Source organism: Punica granatum, chromosome 1 (assembly GCF_007655135.1).
Source record: "Punica granatum isolate Tunisia-2019 chromosome 1, ASM765513v2, whole genome shotgun sequence".
In the NCBI taxonomy this organism is placed as follows: domain Eukaryota; kingdom Viridiplantae; phylum Streptophyta; class Magnoliopsida; order Myrtales; family Lythraceae; genus Punica; species Punica granatum.
Window position 1 is genome coordinate 43784955 of NC_045127.1, and position 10018 is coordinate 43794972.

At 37.6% G+C, this 10018-nt stretch overlaps 1 protein-coding gene across 2 annotated transcripts; it reads right to left on the minus strand.

Annotated features, from left to right (window-relative positions):
* Positions 1-1643: 1643 nt before the first annotated feature.
* On the minus strand, positions 1644-4813 carry LOC116192155 (G-type lectin S-receptor-like serine/threonine-protein kinase SD2-5). Of its 2 annotated transcripts, XM_031520615.1 has the most exons (2): positions 4331-4811; positions 1644-4126 (listed from the first exon to the last, which is right to left on the minus strand). In XM_031520615.1, the coding sequence occupies exon 2, from the start codon at positions 4085-4087 to the stop codon at positions 1748-1750; it is 2340 nt and encodes a 779-aa protein (XP_031376475.1). In that variant the 5' UTR covers positions 4088-4126; positions 4331-4811; the 3' UTR covers positions 1644-1747. The 2 variants fall into 2 exon arrangements, with proteins under 2 accessions (XP_031376475.1, XP_031376474.1); XM_031520614.1 differs by having other exon boundaries at positions 1644-4813.
* Positions 4814-10018: the final 5205 nt, after the last annotated feature.

Below are 10018 nucleotides of genomic sequence, written 5' to 3' on the forward strand. Positions count from 1 at the left end.
AAATAGAATTTCATAACTAAATAGAATTTCATAATAAGAATTTCTTAATTTACTAATTCGATTAGAATCTTCCATGACTTAGAAAAAAGAAATTCTAATATATAGAATAAATAAACAAAAAAGTAATATAGATCAAATTTAAGTTACATGAGCAACTTCTCGCTTAGACATGGGAAGTGATTAAATGCCCCATGTATCTAATAGAGATGAACTAGAGAGTGTTTTCCCTTCTTATCAATTATTAGAAAACAATCGAACAATTAAGCACTACAAGAGAAGGGTCCTGGGGCGACCCATAAAAGAATTTTGGGAGTGGGTCGCCCTGGGTCTCTCAACCCATTCAAAAGGGTCGCCTAAAGTACAATCAGAATAGACCCGACGACCCATTTTGTGAATGGGTCTCCACAGACCCGACCAAAGGCGACCCAAATTGATGGGTCGGCCCGTACAATGTCTCGAGACGACCCAAACTTCTGGGTCGCTCATGGGGGAGCCGGGCCGACCCAAAGCAATGGTTAGAGCCAACCCAATTTTTTGGGTCGCCCAAAGCAAACCTTGGTCGACCTAACTTGGGTCGGGAAAGTCTTGACTTTGGGCGACCTAATGTTTTAGGTCGTGATAGATGTGAGTTGGGCGACCTTCTTAGGGGGTCGTGACATGTTATTCAAGGCCCAGACAGAGTACACATTTATATAGTTCAACCCCCAAGCTAATAGCCCGCTGTGAGTACACGAGGACAAAAAACGGTTGTCACTGTCAAAGCTTGTTACTAGCTTGTTATCAATTTGTTCCTCGCATGTTTACAAATTGTTTGCCAATTGCAATATAGACAAATATAAATTATAGATGAATCAAACTTGTAATCAAACCCGTAAGCATTACATAAAAATTTATGAATGGTACGGTTACATGACCCGACATAGGCGACGTCTTAAGTTTATTATTAAAGCAATAATACTAACAACAATAATATAGTTCATCCAACAACAATGGCTGTGATTATTGTGTTGTGTCGTGATTTGAAGTTTTGAACCCCCACATCGATGCTCCTTCAACAGGGATACCAATTCTACTTGCTAGCTATCCACTGCATCAATATGTAATTCGCGATTGAAAATCTTGTCCAAACAGTGCAAAACTAATGAAGGAATTATAGTAAAGTTTTACTTCGCATCGTCCCAGCCTTCAAGAAGTCGTTGAATAAAGCGTCATATTTCCTCTTCAATCTCTCCTCGGAAGCCTGAAGCACCTTTGAATCTAGAAGAGCCGCCTCCTGACGAAATTCTTCTTTCAATGCAGCCTTCAGTTCTTCTTCACGTTGTTTTTATTCTTCTCGAAGTTCTCGTGCTTCTTGTCGATTCCGTCACCCAAGTTTTCCATATCCTTTTATGAGTAAAATTTCCCTCATGCAATCGAAAAAAAGAACAATTTTTTTTTATTCTTTTATGTTCAACAATAAATGCCAGAGTATATCGGTATGCGACTAATTCAAGCTCAAGAATGCCCAACTATTGATAATTATGGAAATGTATGAAGGTTGCGTCTGAATTTCATTCCTAGTGGTTTCGCTAATTGCTTATCAGATTTCTAATACGGTAATTAGATCTCTAACTGAAAATTGGAGCGATACAAAAGAACAGAGCTGAACATAGATAATGTTTCTTCCTCTCTCTATATATATGTGTATTGTTGTAATGTACATGAAATTGGACAAAATGGTTTCGAACGATTTAGGTTTCCCTCAATGTTATCTCGGGCCAGATAGCCGAACAGCAGAGAGATAAGCATCGCTATTGCAATCCGATGGCCCCGATGAAGTCCCCTCTTCGCTGATTGATTTGAAGAAGCTCGAGTAAAGCCGACCCCCTAACGGAGAGGAAGTCGGGGGCTGAGGAACCGGACAGAGCCCCTCAAGCATTTGCACCACCCGAGTCATCGATGGCCTGAGGGCCATGTCCTCCTGTATGCACCATAGGGCGACCTTAATAGCTGTAATTACCCGCTCATCACTTTCGTCATAAGTCAGGCATGAGTCTAGGAGGTCCCTCAACTTCCCTTCCTCCATCATCTTGAACGCGTAGGAAGGGAAATGGGACTTCTCGGATGTCTCTGAGGGGTCGAAGTTCTTTCGCCCACCAATGATCTCCAGCAGCACCATCCCGTAGCTGTACACGTCGCTTTTCTCCGAAATGGCATAGTTTGTTATCCACTCGGGCGCAAGGTATCCCCTTGTGCCCCGAAGGGTTGTGAACACATTGCTCTGCTCCCGCGTCATCAGCTTAGCCAGCCCGAAATCAGAGACCTTAGCGAGGAAATTCTCGTCTAAGAGAACATTCTCGGGCTTTATATCACAATGCACGATCTTCGCATCACAATCCTCGTGCAGGTACGCTAAACCCTTTGCAGTCCCAAGTGCGATATTGAATCGGGTGTTCCAGTTGAGCATTTCCCCTTTGTCTTTCCTAAATATCCACTTATCAAGGGACCCGTTAGCCATATACTCATAAGCGAGGAGGCGATGGGCTCCCTCGGCACAAAAGCCCCTGAGGCGGACCAAGTGGTGGTGGTGGATGCTCCCAATGATGCAAACCTCAGCTCGGAACTCTTTCTTCCCCTGCCCGATCCCTTCTAACTTCTTCACTGCTAGCCTCGTTCCTTCAGGTAGGGTTCCCTCGTACACCGAACCAAATCCGCCCTGGCCGAGTTTCGTTGTAAAGTTGTTAGTTGCTGTTTGGAGGTCTTTGTAGGCAAAACGTACTGGCATCCCTGTCAAGCTCTCTAGGAAGTTATCCTCCGAACCATCTTGAGGAGTCTCGGGCAACTTCGACTTCGACTTATAGTACCGAAAACCTCCATATATCAAACCGAGGATCACGATAATTGTTGAGACAGCGATTACAGCAATGACTGCAGCATGCTTCTTGCTGCTCTCACTGCCACCCGAGCTTGTCCCAGTCCCTCCATTGCCCGGTACCTTGATGTATGCTGCAAAGTCCGAGCTCTTGCTGGAGCTCTGGAATGCCCCAACAGAATCAAAAATGTAACAGCTCCCAGTGCTGTTTTGAAAGAACATGGCGAGGCACGAGCAGTTACTTAGACAAGAAGATTTGCAGCTCTCAAGGTTGGCATTATCAATGTTAGGCAAGATGAAACTGAGAGCAAAGTAGCTGATTCCATCTCCCGCACTGACAAGCCTCGTTGTGAGGCCCTTTGGACTGCATGGAGGAGAAACAAACCCCGATGAGCAGTTCGTGTAAGATTGAAGAGCTGGGAGGCAACTGCACCGATTATTAGTATCATGACAGACCAAGTAAGGGTCGCAAGGCTTGGGTGTGCTACACGAGTTGCTTGGGATCTTTGTTGGGGATGTCACGACACTGCCCGAGCCAGTGCTAGGGAGGTTTGTGAAAGATACTGTTCCATCCTGCCCAAGTACTGCAATCCAAGTCGCATTTGGGTCGGTATTCTGCGAGAAGACGAACTTCCAGAGCAAGTTCTTGTTCTTATCATAGAAGCTCCACGAGTTTGCCTCAAGTTTCGCAGAACTGATTTGCCCGCCGCCCTTGTTTACGATTTTCCGAGTGTCTTTCCCCATGGACCAGTAGGGCTGTGGTGTCCGGTACCCCGCAGAGAGGAGCATGTCCCCAGACTTGATCTCGAGAGAATAGCTCGGGTTCTTCGCTCCGATTCCCACGAGCTTCATTCCCTCCGTGAATTCCTGGTTCGATAAGAGGGTGTCGCTCGGGTGGCTAAAACTCTGCCAAACAGTCCCACCATCGGATCTGACCAAGACAAGATTTCCTGAATCCTGCATCTCCATTGCGGAAACACCTTTGTTACCGGTTCCTGTGGACCAGACCACAGTACCACTCTTGTACAGGACCACATCCCCGTTCTCGTTGAACGAGAACTTGTCAGAATTCGAGACAGGTGATTCCCAATTGGCGGACCATACCACGGTCTGGGTCCCGACATGTACGATGCCGAGCAAGAACAGGGTGACATCACTGCTCATCGTGATGAAACCGAAGGCGAAGTTCGAGTCATTAGATACGAGGAACTTCCCGTCCTTGTCAATCCAGTTCATCTGGGTCCCACCAAACCCGGGGCTAACCTTCCCAACGGTCTGAAAACCAGCCATAGCAACCCCACATAGAATCATCAACACGGAAACAGAAACAAAAACAGAGCAGTCCAGAAAGGAGATCCCTCTATGCCATCCTTCCATGGCTCTAACAAACTGAATTCCCAGCCGAATCGAACCGCCAAAATCCGACCCAACAGCTAAATCAAGAATCAAACTTCAATTGCAGAAGAAGCTAAACCGAACCTGAGGGGATGCAATGTAGGAAACAAACTTCTGGGAAAGGACAGATCACGGGAAGCATTAGCAGACCCACAACTTCCATTTCTGGTCAAACAAGCAGAGAAATCTGATGGCAGGTCTCAACTGGGGAGAAGGAGTCGTCTTGAAAGGAAAGAGGCAGATTTTGGGGATGGTGATTGGGGAGAGCCGAGCAATTAATGAGAGAGAATTGGTTGGGACGAGATGGAAAAGGGAGGAAGGAGCAGCAGGTCGAGCAGGTGACGTTAGAGCAGTAAAGTCTCTCTCTCCCCTCTCAGCTTTGCCCAGTGGCGATCTCAAAATTTGGCAGTACAAGAAGAAAGGCAAGAAACAACAAAAGCCAAGTTGGGTCTAATTAATTGAATTGAATGAATTTTGCAGGACATGGGTCTCTTCTCTTTCTCTCTCTACCCCTTTCCTTACCCTCTTACACAGGCAAAGAGAGAGAGAGAGACAGGGGGAGAGGGAGACATCTGATTTAGCATTGAAAATTGGGGATTTTCTTTTTTTGTTTATTATTTGATTCTTCTTTTTCGTGTTAGAGAGTTTTTTTTTTCTTTTTTTAGTTTTTTTTTCGATTTTGGATTTTACTTAGAAGAGCAAAGGACCTTGTAGAAGAAGTAAAATTTTGATTGATATTAGGTGGTGTTTGGTTGCTAGTATGCTATCCGAATAGTTAGTTATTTTTTTCAATTACAATAAAGAAATCTATGAGTCCATTACAATGAAATAAAATTTTTAAATATCTAATTAAGGAATATGAGTAGTATCATCTTAGTATCGTAACATATTGTTAATTATCATGCGAGATAGTGTGCTACTGCGTTATATCTTTTTTGAATCATTGGTTATTTTGATTACACTACGCGATGACCCTAAAACCCATTGCACAGGAAATTTGGTTTGAATATAAAGTCGAAATAATATTTTAAAAAGTGATAAGAATATTAATAAGATTTAAAAATGCAAAAATAATATATTTATATCATGTTGCTCTAGTACTAATTTTTTTTTCCCATACCTTGCATGGTTCCGTTTTCGTGTATCTCCATATTATTAACTAGTGTAATTATTTACATTTTAAAATGCCATTTTTCTTATTAAAATAATAGTATTTTCATTTATTGATATTCAAATTTTTCTGTTAAAAATTAGAGTAAGTTAATAATAATAATAATATGTAACTAATTAACCGTCTCAATTAATATGCATCACCATATATTTCAGTTAAATATTAATATGAATTTGTCAAATAATATTTTCAGTCATTTGAATAAAAACAAATTCGATTTTTTAAAGAAAAGTCTTTGATATTCTTGTTTTTAACTTCTACCTTTTATATAATTTATGGGCTTAAGTTCATAAGATTCTGTCATAATTTTTTCTTCACTACAACTAATAATTATTCTAATTTATGGAAAATATAATTACTTTTTAACACAACGAAATATTTTCAGTAATTAATTTCAAGTTTCATAAGATAATTAATTAATGAAATAATCCTTATTTTGGATAAATATATAAATATTTTGTCTTAACCAACTCAATCAGTGTCATTATTATATAGGGCAAATTACACAAAAAACCTAAATTTTGTAAAATATCTCAGTTTTGTCATAAATTTTATTTTGTAACAAAAAAATCACATGTTTTGAAAATCTTCTCAAATTTGACCTCCAATTACCATTCTGTTAAGTTTGCCGTCTATTTGCCTACGTAGACTTCACGGGACCCATAAATTTTACACATCATATGATCATCTTCTCTTTTCTTTACAAAAATAACCTAAATTTTCAGAAAAGTCTCAGTTTAGTTCCAAATTTTGATTTGTAATTTAAAAAAAAAAATTAAAAATTTCTCAGAAATGGTCTATGAGAGGAAATGCTAGCCGGGGCCGACTTTAGGAGCAAAAACATATGGTTTTTTACATTACAAACCAAATTTATGATGGAATTGAGACTCTTTTGAAAATTTACATTTTTTATTTAACCTATCTTATTTGTTTATTGATTTATGTCTGAAGTTAACAGCCCACGTATGCAAAATTGACGGAATTTGTAACGAATGTCATTTTTTAAACAATTTAGAAAACTTATGGTTTGTTTTGTTACAAAATAAAATTTAGGATAAAACTGAGACGTTTTACAAAATTTAGGTTTTTTTGTGTAATTTGCCCTATTATATAATTATCTAATTGTTTGTACATTAGATAAATTATATATAGAAATTCACGCAAACTTGATCACATATTTTTTAAATATAAAAGTTTTATGTCATGCTTATTTCAAATGTTATTTGTATATTAATATATTACCAAAAGTTTGTATATAATACGAATTAGTTTTAAATCCAATCATATACTTTTTTATTGGTATACTTATTTGTCAGTTGTTTTTTTGGTCATTATTTGTTAGTTGTTTTTTGAAGTTGGGCGTCTTTTAATAGTCTGAGAAGATTTTAAGTTTTCATAAGCGGACTTCAATTGATTACATCAACTTTTAATCCTTTTTATATTTAAAAAAAGTCTTAGGTGACGTTTGGTTTCAAATTTAATATTCTACTCCACTCCACTCATTTTACTATCAATTCAACAATATAATCATTATTCTTTTGTCTTTTCCTCCCATTTAATAATAAATTCACACTCATACTTTTTTCTTAACCGTTATTATAATTAATTTTTAATAATAAATTTCAAATATACTTTTACGTTCATTTATATATTTTTTTATCTTGTTATCTAATAAATAATAATTTCTCACATCTACTTTTTCCTAACAATTATTGCAACTAATTATTTAGTAATAAATTCTCCGTATAATATATACATATAGTATATACTTTTGTCTCTATTAAGCCGGGACAGAGTGGAGTAAAATTCCAACTCCAAAACCAAACAAACCCGATTTCTAATCAAATATTTTAATATATTTGCTACATCATGATAAATCATTTATTAATATAGACGCTAATTTTACTCATATATAGATATATTAGAATTAATAGATTTAATTTAAAAGAAATATATCTATTTAAAATATATGGTTTTTAAATTAATATTATAGATAACAAAACATTATTGTATTTAACATATATTAAAAAATAATCTACTCAATTAAATGTAAATTAACTTTAGGATAATATATTATATACCATCTAATAGCACATATAAAAAGAATAAAATTCATTTAGCTAAACAGTTCATATATTAGACAATTACTGGCACTACAAGTAAAGTTATTTAATACATAATATTTTTATCAATTTATGGAGTTTTAATGTATAAATTTTATCAATAATGTGATTAATTTATTTTAAGCCCAATTAAACTATCACAATACCAAAAAAGAATATGTCTCATACTTCTAGTCAGTGATACTTTAATAATAATAAAAACAACAATAGAAACAATAATTTAATTAATTGAATGAAAAAATGGGCAAAAAATGCATGTTAACTAAAAGGAGAGGTTAGAGAGGAGGAAAAAAGTATGGGATGTGAAACTGGTGAAAAAAGTGAGTTTTAGTAATTTTTTTTAATTTTACAATTGTACCCCTAGATCTGATGGTAATAATAAATTCAAACATATATAGACAAAATAGTATCGGAAAGAAAAAGTTAGACAAAGTAACTTTCTTTCTCATAAATAAGTAAGATATAGACATAAATATCGATATAGGTATAGACGTAAATATATATAGTTATATATTCATATGCACATTGAGAGTGACACATTCAGATAAATGAGCAGGTTTAATTGACACTAAAAATTATACAAGAATTTTATACGGAAAAAGGTGGTCAACAAACTTAAGCTTATTATACTTAGCTTGTGAATAATAGTAGCATTTATAGATTTTTAGTAAGCAGAAGATCGAATTATATAGACAGTTTTTCATATGTCGAGATGCCTTTTACTATTATTGTGCAAAAATGTTATATTTTTTAAAAAGGAATCTTAACAAGTAAGTATATTTCTTAATAACGTTGACTAATTATATATGATTTGTTGAACTTGATTCAAGTAAAAAAAAGGAAAAATCCATCTAATGAAATAGTACGGACACTCATTATCGGGGCTGACCCCAATGGAAAGGCAAGTAAAGCCCTTGCCTTAGGCCTCCCATTTTAGGATACATAATTTAAGCCCCATTTTAGGAATTTTTATTTCATAATTGAAGAATATTTTGTTCAATATAAATACTTATATATATATATATATATAAATACTTATGGAATCGATAAAACGATACCGACTTCATGGATGCGGAAAAAATAGAAAAACTCGGGAAAAGACTTAAATCAGGGCAAGGAGATCGGTTATAGCCCAAAAAAACCGAAGAGGGCTCATGATCACCCCCCTCAAGGTGAAACCGTGAGCATCCTCGGTTATTTTGGTCCAAGATGGTCTCCCCGACTTCGATTTAAATATTTCCCGACATGCTAACATGTTAAACGATGATAAGCATGCATGATATAACATGAAGAATGCATAAAAATGGGATCTTGCATGTAGAAATAGCTTAAAACACCTTCGAACTCCATAAACACATCAAAAATATAAAATTCCTAGCTCCTCTAAGTCAGGAATGGTTATACCTAGTCCCGACATTTGGGATGAGACCGTAAAAAGTTGAGTTGAACCACTGGTGGGTCGAGTTCCGGGCTGTTTTTGCTTGAACAGACCCAAATGGAAGCTTCAGACCCGACTGGGCGTTGGACAGACCAGTTCGGGTCCTTTCGACCAGTTTTCGTAGCGGTTCTTGACACCCAACGGACCCCTCTAGGTGGTGGTCGTCGTCGTCGTTTGGGTCGAAGGGTCTCGGGTTGACCCATATAGCCCTACAAAAGTCGGACAAAACAGAGTATCTCCAGGAACATACTCGATTAGGCAAGTCTCGGGTCGAACATCACAACGGTGGCTCTCAATGGCTTTTGGCTGCAAGGTTGGTGACCCATGTTAGCTAAGGGACCCCTGGAGATGACTGTGGTGGTCATTTGAAGAAAAAGGTATTAGGTCGACCTGATCTGCAAGGAAAAAGCAAAGAAAGTTAGGAAATCTGACCCGACTAAGCAATCATGATGAATCTTCTTGCTGGGTTAAAACCAATGGGTTTTCTTGGGATCTCTCGACTCCTAGACACTCTTAGGTTATATATGGAGGTGGTTGAAGGGTTATGGCAGCTCAAACTGACCTATAAGACCGGGAAACCTTGGATGGAAAAACTGACCCGATTGGGCACAAACTCAATTCGGTTGCTATGCTTGGATGGAAAAACTAACCTGAAAATCTAACTTCGGAAATGGACTAAGGGGGTCAAAAACATGTGGTATGTGAAGTTTGGTGAAGTTTGGATTTGAGTCGAGATAATGATCATCGTGTTTTCGACTTAAGTCTTGAGTGTTTTGCTTGGTTTAAGCTTGCTGATGAGGATGGATTGTTGAAGAAGAACACTTAGGATATTTCTTGAACAAAAGAAGACAAGGCAAAGGAAGAGGCAGCTAAGGGCAAGTTGCAGCTGCCCTTAGCTGGCTGCAGGTCCCACAGGTCGTGAGGGAGAGTCGGGACGAAGTTTGAGTCCCGATTGATAGCGTGTTCGAAGCTCGTGGCTCAAACGAACGTTAAATTGTCAATGTGCACATGAAAACAGTTCAAACGAGCCCAAGATTGCC